The 21,814-nt window shown below is 43.0% G+C and overlaps 2 protein-coding genes across 6 annotated transcripts in view; one reads left to right on the top strand and one right to left on the bottom strand.

Moving 5' to 3' along the window:
- The window catches only part of LCA5L (lebercilin LCA5 like), a 28,094-nt gene extending 16,155 nt beyond the window's left edge, over window positions 1-11,939 (bottom strand). Inside the window, exons 1-2 of one of the 4 annotated variants that reach the window (XM_074353129.1) lie at window positions 11,870-11,939; window positions 10,470-10,535 (exon numbers count right to left, since the gene is read on the bottom strand). The gene's annotated coding sequence lies outside the window, so the exon portion shown is untranslated. Of the gene's footprint in view, window positions 1-4,267; window positions 5,306-10,469; window positions 10,826-11,869 lie in introns of those variants that run through there. The other 3 variants (XR_012502366.1, XM_074353080.1, XM_074353199.1) reach the window with 3 other exon arrangements.
- A 1,942-nt stretch (window positions 11,940-13,881) lies between these two features.
- The window catches only part of SH3BGR (SH3 domain binding glutamate rich protein), a 40,479-nt gene continuing 32,546 nt past the window's right edge, over window positions 13,882-21,814 (top strand). The window contains exons 1-2 of one of the 2 annotated variants that reach the window (XM_010970231.3): window positions 13,884-14,069; window positions 20,740-20,925. In XM_010970231.3, coding sequence (XP_010968533.3) covers window positions 14,025-14,069; window positions 20,740-20,925 — 231 coding nt within the window. In that variant the 5' untranslated portion in view covers window positions 13,884-14,024. Of the gene's footprint in view, window positions 14,070-20,739; window positions 20,926-21,814 lie in introns of both variants that reach the window. The other variant, XM_045506835.2, reaches the window with a different exon arrangement.

The raw sequence follows: 21,814 nt of genomic DNA, 5'->3' as shown, positions 1-21,814 counted from the left end.
AATAGGAAATCAAGCACAGAAGGACTTCAAATATATACTCCCCGTAAATAAGTAATATACCCTGGTTTAGTTACACACCAGATGGCTCCGCGTTTCTCTGTAATGCTGCCACCAGAATCCCTTTTATATGAGTCGACCTCAACCACAATTGAAACAAAGTAATCCATCTCCCAGGGGTCTTTAAAAGGGTTATCTTTTCACTCAGTACTTTGAATTCTCCTATTTTATCAAGAAAGTAAGAGAGAAATTAGCTGGCATCAGATCCTTCCTAAGAGGGGTCAAATATCACTCCCTCTGCTGAGAGGTTTTTCCTGTTAATCAGTTTCTGCCTCTTTCTGCATCTGATCGACCCTCAAGGTTTCTCCTCTTCTGATGAAATACATCAGGCAGTTCATAATCTCCCTACTACAGGAATCTTAGCCCATGCAATATTAGTGATACTAGCACTGTACTTAATATTTAACTAGTGCGTTTCTACCAACCACGTCCACACCATCTCATACTAAGCGCAGAAAGGGAACAGGCTCGGGCAGGGGAAGCGACTGTCCATGTTTTCCAGCTTCAGGGTCAGGACTTTTTTCATTAGGCATCATGACTGCGAACAACACATTGGTGGTAACACCACACAATCCTACAGCACAGAATCCATCCTTCCAGACACATTCTGCCGTGTAACTGGGCGGAAGCACAGGCAAAACCCTCAATTTTGAAGCTTTGCATCTGGGTTAAGAAGAGACCCGGATATTGATGTAAGAGACCCCGAGGGACCAAAAACGTTCTGCTGTAGCCCTCGCAGCCTCGCCTGTCCTCGTCCCTCGGAGCTGTTCCTCCTCACCCTCTTGCTCATGACCTCAGCCCCTAATTTCCTCCCCACCCACCTTGAGGAATCCAGGTTGCCCCAAAGTGGTTGCTAATCTGTAAGAATTTGTCTTTGACCAGCTGTTCCTGACACAAGCTACCCTTCAGATGACCCTTCCTGCTGAAGCCCCGTCAAAACCCCCTCCTTCTTCCCCAGCCTAGAACATGCCTTCTCGTGCCCGCCTTGGAGGATAAAGGCTTACTTCGAGTGCTCTCCGTGTGACAGTCCCAAGTTGTCCAACAGCTGCAAGAGTGGGAGTGTGACAGAGCGGAAGGTGACAGACATTTGAAGGCAGACTGACGTGGGTTTGAACCTTGGCCTGTCATTTACTTAGTTAAATGACCTTGGCCATCTGTAAAATGTGACGAACAACAGCGATTTTTTAGGGCTGTTAAAGGGGGAAGTAAGACAGTGTTGGAATCACAGTGCCTGTCACATAGTAAGCAATCAACAAATACTGGTTTCTCCTCTTGCAAGAGGAATTCTGGGGCAAATGCCAGGACCATCAAGGGCACTGCTGGCGTCTTCGTGTGGGAGGTGCAGACAGGAGTCAGTCTATTTGCCCCTCTACTGTTTTCCCGGGGACAGCAACTTGACCAATCCCATCTGATTGAAGACTCCCTGCAGACAGAGACTGGGCCTTGTTCCTGTTGTGACTTCAAGCCCAGCAGAGTGCTGCCCCACAGGCAGTATCTGTAAATGCCCGAATGATGGCCACGCCACCGCCATCACCTACTGTATGCCGAGCATGGAGGTAGGAGCTAACATACACTGCTTAATTAATCATGACAACAGCTCAGTGAAGTAGGTATCATTAACTCTACTTTATGGATGCAAACGAAGGCTCAGAATGATGAAGTAACTCGTCTGAGGTCACAAAGCCAGTGACTGGGAAGAACCAGGCTCTGGATCCAGGTCTGTCTGCCTTTAACCTTCCTTTCATTACACATACTGCTTGACCCCAAACAGACCTAGTTTGATCCAATTTGTTTATCATTGCAATCTCGCAATGTTAAATTGTGTCAAGACTTATGGGAAGCCTATGGGAATTACTTGCTACGTGGCTTTTCATTGTTTCAAAATCCTAGAATATGTGAAAATAACCACTTATTCCTTCATTTGTCAGACTTGGTAGGAACAGTGAGATGACGAAGGTAAGGAGGTCAGGGTGGGGAGGTGTCGTCTCCACTCCTAGATTAGAATGTTGAGGTAGGAGGATGTGGTCCTACCCCCCTATAATTAAAAAACCCTCCATCCGAATCACATGGTCATCAAAATGAGCTTTGACTGCCCCATGGCTGATACAGTAGAAAACTAGCCATCCTGGTCTCTCACTTTAACAAACATTGATGTAACACAGAAAAAGGGAGAAAAACTCTAATGGAAATCCATCGGAGCCACATAAACCTTAATGTCTATAAACATCTCTCCTAAAACAGTTGTACCAGATGAAAATGCACCCAGACGGAAGGCTGTCTAGGGTTAGCTGTAAGAGAGGGGCATTTAAAGGCTTCGTTGCCCCCTCCCTGTGGATTGGCAAGAGTCATGGCCTCTGTTGAGGGCTGCACTGTCCCCTGTGGGTCTCTATTTTGCACAGTCTCTATAGCAAGGAGACAGTAACTGTAGTTCTTTTAAAATGTTTGAAATATCACAATTAAAAATGTCTCAGTGACTAGGAATAGACTTACCATATGACCCAGTAATCCCGCTCCTGGGCATATATCCAGAAGGAACCCTACTTCAAAATGACACCTGCACCCCAGTGTTCAAAGCAGCACTATTTACAATAGCCAAGACATGGAAACAGCCTAAATGTCCATTGACAGGTGACTGGATAAAGAAGATGTGGTATTTATGCAATGAAATACTATTCAGCCATAAAAATGACAGCATAACGCTATTTGCAGCAACATGGATGTCCCTGGAGGATGTCATTCTAAGTGACATAAACCAGAAAGAGAAAGAAAAACACAATATGAAATCGCTCATATGTGGAATCTAAAAAAAAAAAAAAAGAAGAAAGAAAAGAAGGAGACAAATGAACATAAATACAAAACAGAAACAGACTCACAGACGTAGAATACAAACTTGTGGTTGCCAGAGGGGAGAGGGGTGGAAAGGGACAGACTGAGTTTGAAATTTGTAGATACTGACAGGTATATATAGAGTAGATAAACAAGATTATACTGTATAGCACAGGGAAATATATGCAAGATTTTGTAGTAGCTCACAGTAAAAAAGAATGTGACAATGAATGTTGTTTGTTCATGTATAACTGAAAAATTGTGCTCTACACTGGAAGTTGACACAACATTGTAAACTGACTATAACTCAATAAAATAAAATAAAATAAAATAAAAAATAAATGTCTCAGTGAGAAGAAGCCTTGGTAGCAAAATTGCTTGTAATCTTTCCTGCTCGACAATTGGCTATTACTAGTCAGAATGAGATGTACCTTGAAAGCATCAAGCAGCTCTCTGGAATATTCAGTCTGTTAAACGGTGGTTTTTTCATTGGGCTGTTAAAAATTGATTGATGACTAATATCAGGTCTATAACTACACTTTTACGTTGATTAAGTTGTTTTAGAGTGTCTTTGTAGTAATAAAAATAGGCTACACCACATTGTTATCAGTAAAAAATGTAGGCAGTCTCCACACATATAGATTTCTGATTTTGTGGTGTATTATTGAAAAATCTAGGTTTTAAGCCAACCACCTAATTAATTGGCTAATTAATTTAAAGTGTTCAGTTAAGGAACATTTATTCAGTGTCTTCCAGGTACTGGGGTTAGGAAGAAGGCAAACTCTGTCTTCAAGGATTTGAAAATAAAGTTAGTAATTAGTGCTCACTATGTACTTAGCATACTAGTTTTTGATATATCAAATTTATGACAGTGTGGAGTTCAGATTTTTTTGGCAGCATCTATATTTTGAACAGTGTTTACAGCATAACTGTACCCATTTTATTGCACTTGAGGCATGATTTCATTATGTTCCTATCATTTTAGGGCTCATAGCAGTTTCCTTGCTGTCCGTCGGACTGAGGAGTACGACCCACAGGTGAAAACACTAATGGAAGGACATGATCCTGTCGATGATGCATCCTTTCTGGCATGCACGCACCATGGGGAAAAAGGATGGCCACTTATACGTACAATAAATGTGTATATCACATTCAGTTAATTATTTTTATTATAGTTTTTGTTTATCATTAACTATATTATAATTTTTATTATAATTATTCACTTAATTATAGAATGGGAAATAAGAATGTTCAAGATCAAGATATATATCTGAATAATTCTGAGTATTACAACATTGTGTAATTGCCTTCAATTTTGCTCTTATAACAGGGCAGACCAAAAATAAACATGTGCAAACACATTTTAAAAGGAACTAATGCATACCTGCCGTTTGTTACCAAATGTCCCTAAGATGTATGAGGATCAACTTTATGTTCTGAGAGGAGGGTTCTTCACACTGTAGTATTTATGAGGTTTCCAGGGTAGTGTTTATGGACATGCTTTGGTCTCTTTTTAAGAAAATAATGTATTTCAAAAAACCTAGAATGATATTACAAAAGGAAAATGTTAAAAGCTCACAAATAAACATTTATGTAAGAAGAAGAAGAACAAAAATGTGAACCAGTATCAATCTGTGTACATTTATTTGCATATGGATTGCTTCATACTTCATACCCTGTAAGGCTTTTTCTCTATCAAAGTGAATCAGCTGCTGGCAACTGATTGAAAAATTTTTGGTTGTAATTATCAAACAGTCCTGCTGAAACAAGATGTGAAGGTGCCCCAACAGAGCAGGGCCTCTCAAAATTTGGGGCATAAAACAAAAGATTCACATGGCTCACCTGTGCCTTCTTTCCAGTACAAAGTTGAACATGAGTAAGGAAAGGTTTTGGATTTTGTGTTATAGAAAATCCTAATTCTTAAAGGTAAATATTCTGTAGCAAAGTTATAATACTTCACAGGGACCATTTAGTTTTGGTTACGACCGTTTCCCAGCCCCAACTATTGTGTGGGTGGGAAACTGTATTATTCTTCACCAGTCCTGCTTCATGGGAAACAGCAGTGCGACTTACAAGATTTCCCTCTTTTCTCACCCATTCTCAACACTTCCTAGTCTCTTTCCCACTTTCTTTTTCCTCTTAGCACATAGCATCAATCTAATGTATGTATTTTACTTATTTAGTTGCCTGAACGTTGCCTGAACGCCCCACTGAACTGTACGCGTCATGGTGGCGGTACTGTTGACTGTTCTGTCTACTGCCGCATCCCCTGTGCCCAGAAGAGTCCCTGGGAAATAGTAAGGGTTCAACAAACATCGATGAAATAAATTAGTGTTCAAGGTGCCTCTGTTTCCTTAATTCCTGTCTCCATATCCACTACTCCTGGCAAACTTCTCGCTACTGCTGTCCCAACTCAAAATGCCCTAAACGAATGCTTTCCCAATATGATAAAGAAATACCTATCTCAAACTAAAAGATAACCGCATGCTTAAAAGTGAAACATTAATTTACATTGTTGTAAGGGTTAAGATAGAAATGCCAACTACCACTTCTGTTAATTAATTAATATTTTTCTGGAGGTACTAGCCAATGAAATTAGACATGAGAAAGAAATTACAGGTGTAAATACTGGAAAAGAAAAGGCAAATTATTTATTATGTGCACATAACATGATTTAAAACTTAGAAAGCCCCACACAACACTATAAAGAGAATTCAATAAAACTATAGGCTATTAGATATAAAAATCAATCTTTCTATATATTAATTAAAATGACTTAGAAAATAGATGAAGAGCTCCCACTTATCAGCTAAAAACTAATTAACTAGACAGGTTAATTCAAATAATACAAAGAAAACTCTAAAACAACTGAAAGAAATAAAAGAAGATTTATGTGAGTGGAAAGACATATTGTGTTCTTATATAAATAAGAAGGACCAAGGGGATAAAGATGTAAATTCTCCCTAATTTAATCTACATAATCAAAATACTCCTAGTAAAGATGTCAAGAGTAATTTTTTAGGAATTTGACAGAATTATCCTAAATTTATATAATTATGAATATGAAAAATAAATATGAGAGAACACAAAGGAATTTGAAAAAATGATGAGAAGGGACGACCTCTATCAGATACTGAGATATAAAGCTACAGTCATTAACAGAGCTGGATACCAGTGCTTGAATAGATAAAGCAATGTAATGAGATAAAGAGTTCAGAAACAGAAACAAATCCATGTGCAAACCTAGCATAAGATAAAGGTGGAGAGAAGCAGACATTCAGGAAATGAGAGTGAGTGGCAATGGGCTATACATCCGTCTGGAAATCAAAACAAAAATGAATCCTTATTTCATTTTTTATACTTGAATAAATGTTAGATGAATTAAAAATGTAAATGTTACTATATGTAAAATAGATAAACAACAAAGACCTACTGTATAGCACAGGGAACTATATTCAATATCTTGTAATAACCTGTACTAGAAAAGAATCTGAAAAAGAATGTACATAAATATGTATAACTGAATCACTTTGCTGTACAACCTGAAACACTGTAAATCAATTATACTTTAATAAAAAATGTAAATGTTAAAAACAAATCTTAAAAAGCATGGCATGTGTCAAGAAATAAAGCTCACAAACCACAAAAGAAACTAGTAAAACTAGCTACCTAAAATTAAAAAAAATTGAGTTATAATTGATTTACAATATTATGTAAGTTTCAGGTGTACAATATCATGGTTCTCACGTTTTTTAAAGGTTATACTCCATCTATAGTTATAAAATTTTGTCTATTTCCCTGTGCCGTACAATATATCCTTGTAGCTTATTTATTTTATACATTATTTGCGCCTCTTGATCCCCTACCCCAAACTTTTTCCTTCCCGCTTCCTTCTCCCCACTGGTAAGCACTAGTTTGTTCTCTATAACTGTGACTCTATTTCTTTTTAATATTCACTAGTTTTTAGTTTTAGATTCCACATATAAGTGATATCATACAATATTTGTCTTTCTCTGACTTACTTCATTTAGCATAATACCCTCCAAGTCCTATATATATCACATCTTCTTTATCCAGTCATCTAGTGACAGACACGTTGCTTCCAAATTTGGCTATTGTAAATAATACTGCTATGAACACTGAGGTGCATATATGTTTTTGAATTAATGTTTTCATTCTCTTCGGAAGTATTTCTAGGAGTGGAATTGCTGGGTCATGTGGTAATTCTATTTTTTATTTTTTTAGAAACCTCGTACTGTTTTCCACAGTGGCTGCACCAATTTACATTCCCATCAACAGTGCATGAGGGTTTCCTTTTCTCCACGTCCTCACCAATATTTATTATGTTTTTTTTTTTGACGATAAGTATTCTTTTTTGTGGGGGGGGGCAGGTAACTAGGTTTAGTTATTTATTTTATTTTTGGAGGAGGTACTGGAGATTGAACCCAGGACCTTGTTTATGCTAAGCATACGCTCTACCCCTTGAGCTATACCCTCCCCCATGATGATAAGTATTCTGACAGGTGTGAGGTGATATCTCATTGCAGTTCTGATTTGCATTTCTCTGATGATTAATGATGTTGAGCATCTTTTCATATGCCTTTTGGTCTTTTGTATGTCTTCTTTGAAAAAAGTCTACTCAGATGTTCTGTCCATTTTTTAATGGGGTTGTTTGTTTTTTTGTTGTCGAGTTGTATGAGCTGTTTATGTATTTGGATATTAACCTCTTATTGGTCATACCATTTGCAAATGAGTGTATCATTTGCAAATATTTTCTCCCATTCAATAGGCTTTTTGTTTTGTTGATGGCGTCCTTTGTTGTGCATAAGCTTTTAAGTTTAATTAGGTCTCACTTGTTTATTCTTGTTTTTGTTTCCTTTGCCTTAGGAGATAGGTCCAAAGAAATATCGCAACAATTTATGTCAAAGAGTGTTCTACCTGTTTTCTTCTAGGAGTTTTATGGTTTCCAGTCTTAACATTTAGGTCTTTAATCTATTTTGGGTTTATTTTTGTTTATGGTGTTGGAAAATGTTCTAATTTCAGTCTTTTACATGTAGCTGTCCAGTTTTCCCATCACCACTTACTGAAGAGACTGTCTTTTCTCCATGTATGTATGAACAGTACCAGCTCTGCCAGTACAACCAGCCATCTGGCCTCAACGGTTTAATGCATGAAATTTGATGACTGTTCTCAATGACTTCTCAGGTTCAGTCCAGCATGAAAATCCGTAAATTAAATAGACCTATATATATACATATGTGTGTGTGTGTGTGTGTGTGTGCGTGTGTGTGTGTGTGTGTATGTGTGTGTGTGTGTATATCAATCAGAAATTTCAAGCTTTATTGGATAACATGGAATTGTGCCATGGTCAGTTTGGGTGGTTATAGACAAGTTATGTAGGTTTCGGTTATTTAACAATTTTATATATTTTATGTATTTTTGACAAAAAGCTCAAATTCATTACCAGACTCAGCAACCAAAGAAACGCCTTCAGGGCTAGAAGCTGCGCCTCTCTACTCCCACCAAGTGGGGACAAATGCCACTACTGCACGGGCTAAAGGAAAAGTCAGCGCTCTCGGGCTAAATTTACAGAAGCACAAACTTTCAGCTCCCCCTCCTGGCCACTTCTTTTTAGTGTTGACCTGATTCTTTTTTACTAGAATTTTCATTCTATTTTAATAAAATTGCAAGACAATATCCCACATTTGACCTTACACATTTGCAATTTGCCCATTTCACCCATTCTTTCAACACACAGGTAAGAGTGGTTACCCTGTGCCAGGAGCTGTGTGAGGCGTGGGGGAAATAGAGAACACGGAAATGTTTCTGTTTCCGTGGACCTGATATGTCAGTAATAAAATAATCACCGTAGGGACTGTTCTCAGCGTTTTAAAGGAATGAGCTACAACTCTGTGAGGACGTATGACAAAGATCCAGACTGATCTAGACAGTGACCCGGGAAGCTCCCCCTAGAGGTGCCATCTGACTTGGGAACTAACTGGGCAAAGAAGAAGGGAGAGCAGGAAGGCAGAACACTGCAGACAGAGGGCAGTGCCGAGGCTGGCAGGGAGAGGAGGCCCACGTGGCTGGGGCCCAGGGGGAAGGGAAGGGTCGGTGGTCTTAGATGGGTCTCCAGAGGTAGGTGGGGTGAAGAGCTGCAGGGTCATGGGAAGGCAGGTTTATGATCTGGATCATTTATGGAAGAGCAATGGGCTATGAGCAGTAAACGAGAAAGAGAGCCTGGGGAAGGGATGACACCATCAGCTCTGCCTTTTGAAGAGGACTCTGGCTGCAGGGCGGAGGAGAGAACAGAGAAAAGGCAGAGAGACTCAGACTGCAGAAGGCTGGATAGAGGAAGGCGGGAGCTCAGACTAGGGTGCCCGTGACGATGAGGAGATGGGGAAGATGCAGAGGTGACAGTGTCACCACGGCTTGGTGACCCCTTGGATGCTGCGGTGAGGGAAAAGGTCAAGGAGGAATCCTAGGTTCCAGTGGAAGGGGGCCCCGCGGGGTGGGGGACTGTCTGGTCTTGAGGATGTAAAGTGTAGGTGTCTGGGAGGTATTAAGAGGCAATGCCACTCAGCTAGCTGGACTCGGGGGTCTCGCTCAGAGAAGGCCAAGCTGGAGAGATAAGGCTGGGGGGTCAAGAGCGCGTAGATGGCGAGCGTGGATTGGTGCCCCATGTCAGAATACAGGGCGCGTGGGAGGAGGACATGAGGACTGACACTGCACTTTGAGGAACTGCAATACGAAGGGGCCCAGGAGAGGAGAGCGAGCCGGGACGGAAGCAGGAAGAGCAGATGGCTGGGTGTCGGTGAAGGTGCCGAAGCCAAGGCAAGGCTGGGTTTCTAGAGTGGGATGTGAGCAGCAGCTTCAAATTTAAATGCTGCTGAGAGACGGAGCAAGAGGAGGCCTGGGACTGTCTGACTGGTGGTTTTTGTTTCACGGCAGAGATGACACTGGAAGGCAGACTGGAGGGGGCTGAGGAATAAGACAAGGGATGGGTGCACTGAATACAGCAATTTTTTACAGAAGTTTGCCCATCGAAGGGGATGAGAAATTGGGCCATAACTGGAAGATGAAGGGGAACTGGGGTAAGGGAGTTTGTGTGTTTGCTTTTTCTTCTTTCTTTTGTGATGAGAGGCTCGAGCATCTTGAAAAGCCCAGGTAAAGAGCCAGCTGAGATGGAACAGGTGATTACGCAGGCCAGAGAATCGAGAGCTGATAATGACAGCAGAGGGATTCTGACGAGCAGGAGGAGGGGAGATCCAGAGCACAGGGAGGTTTACAGCTGTGGCAGCTGGGGACCGAGGAGACTCCCACCACGTCGCTTTACCTGTCTCTCTGAAGTGATAGCCTGAGGGGAGGCAGGAGGGCGGACATCCCACAGTCCCTTTGCGAGTTTCAGCTGCCCTACATTGTTACTCTCGTCAGGCAGGGTTTCACTCCATGGAAAAAGAGACAATGGAGGCCGGGGTTTTTTGACTGGCAAGGAGACAGGTGTGTGGGGGCCGGAGGGCAGGGACCTGTCATATCCATCACTGTATCACTGTGACTGACTGGAATATCGGCGTCCAGGTACTTACTATCAAAGTGATCGGCACAGGAATGACCATTTGTCTCCATTTCAGTTTGCTTCTTTTGGTACTTCTCTAAAAAAACCAAGAAAGAAAGAATAGGGAACAAACAGAGCCTAAATTCCTACATGACTTCTTTTTCTCACTTGGAAGAAGTCTATGCATTCTTTTATTCTTCCGTATGGTCAGTTTTAAAGTTCTTGCCCTAGACACCCTGTCATATACTTAAGAAAGTTAAAGGGCATCTTTCCATTTTTAGCTGAATCCTAAGGTGCTAACTTAGCATCCTCTACTTGGTTTAAAAGTCGTAATTCTCAAAATACATATGAAAAAATACTGTATTCTTATCTATGGAAACTGTAAAATTCATATCCTTTTTTCCCCCAAAGCTTCTGTGAAATAACAGAGAAAGGAAAAATAGCATGGCTGTCTATTCTCAAGGCAGGGAGACCAAATAGGCCACTGAAATAACCCAGGCCAGGACCAGGGTGGTGATAGCCCGGGTTGGGAGAAACGGCAGGATTGTGCACCTATTCTGGGTACATTTTGAAAGATATGTTGACAGACTGAATGTGGGGAGGGAGAAAAACGGGAGTCAAGGAGGACACCAACGACCAGACAACTGGGAGAGAGATTTCCAGCGACTGGGGTGGATAAAGGTGTGGGAGGACCAGGTTTGGGGCAATGTTTTGGACTTGCTGTGTTGGAGATGCCTTAGACATCTAAGAAGAGATGTAGGCAGGCAGACATGGGTCTGAAGTTCAGAGGAGGGTCAGGGCTGGAGATACACCTTTGTGGTTCATTGGCATTTAGGTGGGTTTCGAGACTATGAAACAAGATGAATTCATCTAGAAAGTCATTCTAGATTAAAAAAGAAAAGGTTCAAGGTCATGCTCCGCAATGAAAAACTGGTCTGAAAAAAGTTACCTGTGGGCCAAAGCCTGCAAGTTGGGGGAGGGGGTAAAATCGGCCCCCGTCTGTCGGGGGTGGGCAGTGGGGTGGGGTGACTGGGGCCTGGCCCCTTCCCCTGGTGGTACCCGGGCCAGCTCCAGGCCCACCCCTGCCCGAACGCCTCCTGTGGCCGGACCGCGTGCGGGCGGGCCCCCGGGCCAGGGTGGCTTGTGAGGGTGCTGCGAAGGCGCAGTCACGCTGTCCGAGCAGGGAAGGACGCCGAGGGCGGCTCTCCACCAGGCTGCACGCGCTTTGCCGGAGGAAGGTGCGGGACGATCCGCTACGTTACCAACTCGAGTGAAAGCCAGGCAGCGAGGCCCGAGCTCGGCAGGGGCTAGGGTTGTGGGACCGGGCAACACCGGAAGGCTCGGAAAGTTTAGCAGGAGGCTCCGGCTGCAGCTGGGCGGAGACCTCGGGCTGCGGCGGCGGCGGCGGCGGCGGCGAGGCGAGGCGGTTACCTGCTCCGCGCGACTCCGCGGTAGCGCCAACCCCGCGGCCTCCGGGCTCGGACGCGTCGCCCTGGAAACTGGCACGAGGGGCCTCCTGGGACTGGTCTGAACAGGAGGGGAGGGGCCAGGGGCGGGGCCGCGAGGTCTGCGCGCACGCGCACTGGACACCAGGTCTCGCCGGGCAGGGGCCAGCGGTCTAGGGTCGGGGTGTGAGTCCCTCCCCACCTGACTGCCTAGACGTTTGCAAGCGGGCCTCCCGCCGTCCCTCGTTGGCGCCCTGGGCCCGCCTGCACCCTGGCCGCGCCCGATGCACATAGAGGGTTCCCAGCCTGGAAGGGGCGTGGACCGAGAGCGGAGCGCTCTTGTTAACGTCTCATAAAGATGGATTTCTTGGTGAAAGAAATTCTTGATAATAAAGCAGTATGTGTTGGTGTTGAGAATTTACAATGTATAGGAAAGTACCAAGAAAAAGTAAAAATCACCTCAATTTTAGAATTATAGGTGATTCTTATGCAGCGATTGCATAGACATTTTTAGTGATATAAGGGTATAATTAATGAATGTTAATATTACTCTCTTTTCTCTTCCTCACCTCCTCTTCCTCCTCACCTCTTCCATTGTATCAATGCCTTATTGAATGTCCTTGTATATGAATCTTAGGGGTCACCCTGTAATAGAAAAAACAAATCTGACTCCATATGAGATCTCTTCCTTTGCCTTTAACCCTGTGCCCTGTTTTCTGGGCTTAGTCTTGCCAGCCCTGCACTCACGTAAAGATAACAAGTTGCAGAACAGAGAATAGCATTTGTTTTGTTGGAGGTTTTGCAGGAGCACCGTGAGCTGGCCCACGCGGACAGCTGCAGGAACGAAGAGCTCCTACACCAAGAAGTTTGCAACAATCAACCACTCCCCCTCCCCTGTTTTCTTTGTATGTTGGGTTTTTTTGGTATAAAAGTAACCTGTATTCTGACTGGGGGAAGATGGTTCTCTAAGACGTTAGTCTGCCATCCTATCGTCTGCTGGCTTTTCCAATAAAGTCGCTATTCCTTGCCCCAACACCTCATCTCCCAATTTCTTGACCTGTCCTGGAGTGAGCAGAATGAGTTTGGACTCAGTAACAATCCCTGACTGTTTTCTTAGGATAAATTCCTCCAGGATGCCACAGCCGCCTCCTCCATGAGTAGCAAGAGACTTAAAATAAGACTCACTTATCTTAAGAGGACTTAAATATTCGCTCCCTCCTTTGCCCCTAAGACCCTTGGTCTTGATTTTGAAACCCATCAGAATTGGGTTGCTAGCATTTGAGCTTCTTACTAGATTTTTAATTCTTCTAATTTTCAACACAATTCATATTATCTATACAAATAAGATGGAGAGAGCCTGTTACAAATATCATTAATTTTCCCCCAACGTCTTGCTTGTTGGAGTCCCCGGTGCTGACAAGCCAACTACTTCCCTGCCTGGTCTGAGATGTCAGTGAAACCTTACACGGTCCTCCGCTTGTCAGCTTCTGTTCTTTAGGAGAAACAGGTGGGACAGGGAGAAAACTAGAAACAGGCCACTCATAAAGGAATCTATTGTCTGACAGTTCATTGAAGTTTTTTTCTTAATCTGCCAGAAAATTTTAAAGTAAGGAAGCCGCCCTTTATTTATTTAAAAACTCCTGTGGCAGGGCTGACTCTTCCTGTATGTTTGCCAAAAGCGCTGTAAACACAGCCTCCTGCGGCCCAAGACGGGGTTTTCTGAGCTTTTCCAGCTCCCGAGAGCGCCTCCCTCCTCCTTCCTCCTCCCTCCTCCCTCCGCCCGGAGGCATCTCTCCGCAGGGCTCTGATTGGTGCGCAGCTCAGCCTTGCCTTTTAGGGACTGCTGTCGGCCTTTTAAAATGATAAGGGAAAGAAAGGGTCCAGTGGCTGCTTTTATCAACCAATCAGATATTTTCCTAACAGATCCCCCCGTGTTCCCAGGCCAATGGAGGGGAGAGCCCAAGATGCCTGGGCTGCTCCTCGGAGAGGCAGGGCTTAAGTCGCGCGCGGGGCAGGAGCTCGGACAGCCCCGGGCCCCCGCCAGCCCCCACCTGGCGCTTGTCTGTGTCCCTGTCAGGATTTGTCCAGCGCCGCGTTCCCTCACAGGGGTGTGGGGGGGAGTCCTCTTCCCGACTATCAAAATGGTTATCAAAGTGTTTGTTGCCACATCTTCTGGGTCCATAGCGGTAGGTGTCTGATGGAATTTGGGGAAATTTCTTCCTGTCCTATTTTCCGAATAACTCAGACTTGGAGGTAGCAGGAGCGGGTATGGCCCAGCGCTGGCCTTAAATTTCTTTTTGAGGCGTGTGTAAGTAAACGCGGCTCTGCGGATGCCTGTGAGCCCTTTGCTTTCTGCCTTGGTTTGAATGGTGTTGAAGAAGTATTTATGTATTATCACACATTTATGTGTGTGATCCGGGGTAGCTGGGTGTGGAAGGGGACTCGAGGAAGGGGGCGTGTTTGATAGTAAAGCTTTTAACATGTGATGTGTGTCATGTTGTGCTGCATGTATGATAGACTCAGGGGCGCTTTTTTCTTCCTTTTCTTTTTTTTGTGGAGTGTTTCTGCCATTCATTCTTTAAGACTGAGACTAATTTAAAATTGCAAATAAATGGCACTTTGTGTAACAATATTTGGAGCAGATGATGGACCAGATCACTAAAATGACCCTGGGTGTGGGTGTAGTTACTTGCGTATGTGATGTAACCGTAAGGAAAGTGTAAAGTTAGCATGTGTAAAACTATTTATTATTTGAGGAAAATGATGTCACAGTCACAAGAGCAAACATCTCTAAGGCCACAGATTTAGATACCCTAGGAATCCACACAGACCCAAATTAGGGACTAAAAGCCAACCTCATAACATTGCTTTGTCTGATTTCCTTGCTAGGAATCACCCATCCACCTCTCCAAGTCCAGCCTGCGTTCTGTGCAGTGCAGACCTGCCTTAAGAAATAGGGGTAACAGAGGGACCCGTTTCTCCTTGGAAAGGACCCAGGCTTTAATTTTAGGCTTGAACCTGCAGTGTCTCCATGGGACTGAAATTTCCACCAGCATTTTAGCATAGGAGGCTGTGGGGAGAATACAGTTTTATTAATCCTGAGAGTTGGAGACCAGCAAAGGGGCTGTTTCCTTTTATATCTAGTTCCTGGGCCTTCTCAGCTTGCAGCTTGGGTTTCAGTGGTCACTCAGCCAGGGATGATAGCCTAGGCGAGTCGCTGGCAGGGGAAGGAGCCCTAACGGCATCTCCTGAATGCCGCCACCCCCAGCCCTGAAAGTTCTTATGGTTTCCACAGAGTGTAAGAAGAAAACACAAGAAAAGAGCCTGGTTGTCCCTTCTGAGCACAATTGATTGGCAACTGTGTAGTGATCTCTTGAACATCTTTTAACAGGAAAAGGTGAGGAGGAATTCTTAATGTAAAACTACAGAATCTCTTGTGGCTGTTGATGGATGACCTCAGAAACTTTCAGTTCATCTAAAAAAGCACATTTTTGGATCATTTAGATTAAAAAAAATTTTTTTAAAGAAAATGGCTTTGGTAGGTTTCAAATAGGCTGTTGATGCTCATTGCTGGAAACTTTTACCACTAACCTGCCAATCTTTTACATATGCTGTAGCCCAGGTTTGAGTGGCCGTGTGTATCCTTCCGGAGACAGTGGACAAATTGTATGGATTTCTTAGGATTATTTGGTATCCTACATTCTTGAAGTTTGGGAGCACGATTTAGTTAGCCTGGGAGGATCTGGAGGGGTACTGTTCATTCCAGGATCTCAGACAATCCAAGTTAATTCTGCTGCCCTAAGCACATGTTTTTGTGCCACTTTGGGCTGTATGACCTTGGGAAAGTTTCCTTCACCTTACTAAACCTCAAATTTCCTTAACTGTAAAATGCGGATAAGAATAGTATTCTTCACAGCATTGTCCTGAGGATTCTGAAAATAAGCGTGGAGGGCCCAGTGTAGTGCCAAGTAATAAATATCATCATTATTAATGTTGTAATTACTAGCTACGGTTAGCTAATATAATTGTTATAACCATCAGTTATTATAATTATTAGTGAGTGTTAGTTAATATTAATCAATATGATTGTAGTTATTATAATTATTAGTTATTATTAGATGTCTGCTTCTATGATGACATTTCAGAAGAATTGTGTCAAGCCACATGAATGGAAGAATTTCTGTCTTATCCTGAAGAATGAGAACTGGTTATTTCCACAGTGTCGGTGCTAATGGTTCTTCCTGGCTCGGGGAATTTCAGCCAGAAGCCTCTTTGCAGAAGAACCCAGCGCAGCTGCCTGTACTTACACTTTGTGCGTGGGGGTTGGTCTGCAAAACCTTTACCACTTATTTTTTTAGTCTGTAGACTTTAAAAATAGATTTTTGCCTGGAACCAAGGAGGTCACTATGACCTCTGTTGGATGAATGAAATAAATGAAAAAGGGAAAAAACACATGGTAATCTCTTTACAGGGATTAAATATGCAGCTGCATCTCGCATCTTTATTTTAACAGCTGATGCCAAAGTGTGCTCACATGTTTTACCACTTTACAGAGGGAGTTGGGTGACAGACCCTGGGAGCAGAAGAAGGCTGCATCTTCATGTGTGACCCTCCTCTCTTCCCGAAGACTGTTGTCACAGTGGGCAAAGGACAAAGGGAGAGAGGACAGTCCTCACTGTTTTCAAGGTGCAAAGATCCACCATCTTTAGGGACAGACCCTTAGGTGGCTCCTGGATTTCTCAATCTTTTTTCTAATTTGTTTTGTTTTGTTTTTCTTTCTTTGTTTTCATTTTGGGGGGAGGTAATTAGGTTTTTGTTTATTTATCTTTAGTGGAGGTACTGGGGAATGAACCCAGGACCTTGTGCATGCTAGGCATGCACTCTGCCCTCCCCCGTCCACCCCTTTTTCCAGTCTTGATTGAGTGTTAATATAGTGGGAAAAACATGGCTCTTAAATTAGATGGAGCTGGATGTGAACCTTGGAAAATTCTTTAATTCCCTGGCTCCTCAGCTTTGTTGTCTTAAAATGGTGATCAGAGTTCCTGCCTGGCATGGCAGTCAGGATGAGTGGATGGCATAAGAGTGTGCCGGGTGCCTGACGGCGCAGCTTCCAGACTGGTGGTGCAAAGTGATTTTCCACACATGCCTTGGTTCTCACCAACACCCGCCAAGAAGGCAGGGTTCTGTCCATTTTGCAGATGAGGCAATGGAAGAGCAGAGCCCCTGCCCAGATAGCAACTTTCCCAGCCAGGATGGAAACGCAGGGCACCTCTCACTCAAGTGCAGCGTGCTTTTTACTACAGTACAGTGACCTTGTTTGGAAAGGTTTCTAACTGTACAAGACAACAGACGGGAGGTGCCAAGTGAGTGACCCAAACATCACTCTGATGCATCGCAGTAACCAACAGTGGCCAGTGACTTCAAGGCAGAGAACAATACTTTTTGATGAATAAATGTAACAGGATAGGAAAACAGCACTCTGAGCCTCCACTGGGATCCCAAAGGCTCCAAGTGACAGACTCCAAGGACCCTGGACCCTCCAGAGGGGCTGCCCAGAAAGACCATGCAGACTGTGGGGCCAGCACTGGCCATGGTGCCCTGGAGAGGGGAGAAGGGCCGACAGGTGGAAGGGGAGTGTGTCTGGGGTGAGGACTACTGAGGTACTGTGCACGCCCCTCCCCTTGATGTCTTCAAGGCGAGGCTTCCTCTGGGAGCCGAGGCTGTGTCCCTGAGGTCAGCCCAGGAAGCCACGTGGAGAGGAGCTGTCCTTCGCCAGGGTCCAGTGGGGCTCCTTAACAAGGACCCACCAAGGAGGGGGACTACAGCGGGGTGCACCCCAACTCGGGTGGGCATCAGGGTGTGGGCCAGCCAGGTGAGCTCACGTGTTCCCCATGCCCCTGTCCCCTCCTATGGGCTCATCCTAAGACCCTTCTCCAGCCCTCGGCAGAAGCCAAGTTCTCCAAATAGCCAGATGAGTGATGTGATGCCTTTGGCTCAGTTTAAATCACTGGTGTTGGGGGAGTTCAGAGGGCCAGATTTCATTTTTCTACTCTTTTTTTTGGGGGGGTGGTAAATAAAATTTAACACTCTATCATGCACCCAACAGTAAGTCAACTGCCCATAGATGTCATTGCTTGTCAGTAAACAGATCCATTTCCCTCTCCTGTTTTCTCCACGGCTCTTTGACTTTCCAGCAGAAGGAAACGTTAAGTCAGGACTTTGGGAAATGTTCTTCTTATGTTCAGAAATTGTAAAATCAAATGAAACCCTTTTTCATCCCACCCCAAGTCTTGACGCATGATAAATAGAGATGGAAATAATGCTGGTGATGGGGCAGTGGCTGAGGCTCCTGGGAGGGCATTTGAGGAGGGAAGACAGGAGTTTGGACAGAATAAAGGATGTTGCCTTCTGAATGTGTAATTAAAAGTCAGCCTGTCTAAAACAAAGACGTCTCTACTCTTTGAAACAGCAAAGTTATCTCTGAAAATAGCCAAAGGAGTAAGTAACTTATAAAGTGGCATGGATAATTACGGACAGGCTGGAAAGTACGTAGAGAAATCATGATTAGTTAAAATAATAATTTAGTCCAACAACCTGTCATCAGGTCTGGTGGGGTTTTGTAATATTCAGAAATTCAGCCGTGCAGCTATGGAATTTGGAGCACAGTTTCTGAGATGAGAAGCAGAAGGTTGGTCTGGGGTTTACCCCAGCGGAGCCTTGGGGGAGGGCCCGTCAGTGGAGAAATAGGCTGCTGGTCCTTTGATTCTGAGAGATGTGACACTCAGGAATGTGTCAGAGAACGTATGCCAGAAGCTAAAGGGACATTCCATCATTACATACTTGTCTGTATGACTTTTATTTTTATTTTTTGTCTACACTTGCCCCAAACTGAAATATTATCTTGGCCTGGATCTTCCTGATTATCTTAGGGCAGCTAAGAGCAGCCTTTAATTTATTGATCTCATGCTTTTAGTCACTTATTTTTGTTATGTTGATGGTACAAACGTTAATTAAAAAGTAAATGTGTGATTACCATTTACATATGTGTGTATAGGTAATTTATATACAAAATTTTATATATAATTTATATTTTTTATATATTAATTAAAATTTAAATTATGATATTTTATATTTATAATTAATATAATATATGCAATCAAGTTACCAACCAAACCAAATTATATAGAATTTAGTTTTGGTGGTGATTTTATTCCAGGACTTAAGCATCCAATATACACCTTACTTTTCCTTATATTAAAGAAGAAACACTCTTTTGGTTTTTTTTCTTTTTTGAATGGAGGAGGTAATTTCAGGTTTATTTAGTTCTTTAAACAGAGGTACCGAGGATCGAACCCAGGACCTTGTGCGTGCTAGGCATGCACTCTACCACTGAGCTATGCCCTCCCCCAGGGAAGAAACACTCTATACACAAGATGCTGATAGAATCATTCATTTTGGCAAAAATGAATAAGAAAAACATTTTTTTTGGCGTACAAATCTCTACAAAATGAATTGGGTTTAACCAAAAGAGAATTTGAATCTCGATGTTAGGTTTGGGATGGGTGTGTATCTTTTACAGCATTTGTTTGGAATCCTCAGTCTAGTCCCTCGCTGAGAAGCAAGTTACATGAAAGAGACAAGAAGCCTCAAAAAAGTCATTTTTAATGACTGTTTTCCTTATGAGACAATATTCTATTCAGGGTACTAAAAATTAAGATATTAGATATTTTCACATCAAAGGAAATTCTAATTTAAAATTTTAATCTTACTTTTAAGAAATGACCATATTCTACATCGTTAGCATCTTTGGTGTGATCTATACCTCGACTGTACAAATGAATTCTTGACATTTTTTTTCACCCAAATAAGCAGCTTATGAATCTGTTCATGTGAGGAGCTTGGCACTATGTTGTGTGCTGAGTAGGGGATCAATAAATAAGTATTGACTGGTTTGTTCAATTGATCTCTCCCAGAGTGCTTACAGCGGGGTCCACACAGTCTGCTGTAACCTGTTTACCAGTGTTTATGAAAGAGAGCATCGTGCCTTTCTGGGAGTGAATTCTCAGACCGATGAGAGAAAACTGTAATTGTTTCTGGGGAAGGAGTTCTGAGCTTTCAAGATGACCAAATGCACCATAAATGGTCGTTGTTAGATGCAGTCATTGCACGTGAACCGTGGGAAGGGAAAGGGCACTGGGGCATTGTCTTAGGTGTGGCTGGCACTTGACCTCAGGGAAGGAGTTGGGTGAGGGTCAGACAGGGGGAATCTGTGGGAGAAGGGGGTTATTTTACCGCGTTGCTCTTCAATGTGCTGGCAGAAATATCCACCAGCTTTTGTAGCTTTTTTTTTTGTCCTTCCCCCCAATAATCTCCACGTGGGCTTGTCAGCTTCCTGTATTATTTCTAAAGCTTCTCTTGTCCAACGTGACTCATGTTCCTATTTTCATAACTGTGAATGAAGGGCCTTTGAGGATGGGGGTACTGGGTATTTGAGTTTCCTAGCATCTGTTTCTTTGTAACCAGTTCTTATTTATCTATTTTTGGTGTTAAGGCTTAGCAGAAAATTGAAAGTTATTTGAGAACCTCAAATAAAGCTATGAGGAAATCACCATTATTCTTATTAGGTTGATTATACTGTGATTAAAACGTTGATGAGATTAAAAATTTCAGAATTTAAATGGTTACTCTGTTGATCCTTTATAATGAAGAGACGTGATTTTATTGTTTTCCTGGTTTAAATACTTAAAAGTATTCGTGTTGTATGGTGTAGTTGGAGAAAGGGTTTAATTTATGTAAACATAAGCAAAACAGTTGTTAGAAACAGCCTAACAGTCATCTTTCTCTACTCCTGAGCAGATTAGGAAGAAACAGCAAGAAGTAGTGGGCTTTCTGGAAGCTAATAAAATCGACTTTAAGGAATTCGATATTGCTGGCGATGAAGACAATAGGAAGTGGATGAGAGAGAATGTCCCTGGAGAGAAGAAACCTCAGAATGGGATTCCTTTGCCTCCCCAGATCTTTAACGAAGAGCAGTATTGTGGGGTGAGAGCTGATTTCTTAGAAAATTCTTCTGCGTGTGTATGTTTATCAGAAATTATTTAAAGCAGATCAATTTTGAGGCAGCATTTGCATCTATTCACATTTTTCAGGTCACGATCTATTTCTTCCATCCAACACCTGGATGGTAGGTCCATTGTGAAGAATCAATATTTAAGATTTACAAAATGATGGAAACAGTCAAATGATAATTCAGGAGTTCCTGGGATGATTTTAGGTTCCTTATTTTATTTTGAAGAATCGAGCTCACTGGTTCAAATAAAATATGCATTCAGTTGGAAAGAAATTCTGATCGGCCTTGCAGGGTGCTCCTTCATGCACTCACACAGAAACAGGGCTGGGTTTTCACTTTTGTAAAGAAATTGCAGAAGGAAAATCCTACTGCAGATACAAGAGCAGTTTGCGTAAATGCCTCTAAATAATTAGAAGCTGTTCTGGACGTTTTGATTACAACAGCAACTGTGTTTTATACCTTTAGTAGTTCATTTTACCATAAAAATCACTTTTCCCTCAGAGTTTACAGATTATACTTAGTAAGGCAACTTGTTGAAAAGAAACATTTAAAAACCCCAAGCATTGTAGAGCATGAGAGCTAGCCATCTTAGGGGCCATGCAGGACTTCTAGGCCGCTCTCCGGACGCGGCAGCGGGTCCTGGAAGGTGGAGGCTGCTCAGGCCCGTGCTGCCTCTGAAGCCTGCAGCCTGGCGGGGGGACCTTGACTCACCTCTTCTCTTCTTGCTGCACAAAACTGCTGGTCGCTTAGCTTACGTTCTCTTTATGACATTTCTCTTCTGAAGCAGGTCCCACAGTCTAGCCTAGGGGCCAAGGCCTGCAGCTGCCCATTTTACGAAGTAAAGTTTTACTGGAGCAAAGT

Source organism: Camelus bactrianus, chromosome 1 (assembly GCF_048773025.1).
Source record: "Camelus bactrianus isolate YW-2024 breed Bactrian camel chromosome 1, ASM4877302v1, whole genome shotgun sequence".
Taxonomy (NCBI): domain Eukaryota; kingdom Metazoa; phylum Chordata; class Mammalia; order Artiodactyla; family Camelidae; genus Camelus; species Camelus bactrianus.
This window is presented reverse-complemented; position numbering and strand designations above follow the sequence as displayed.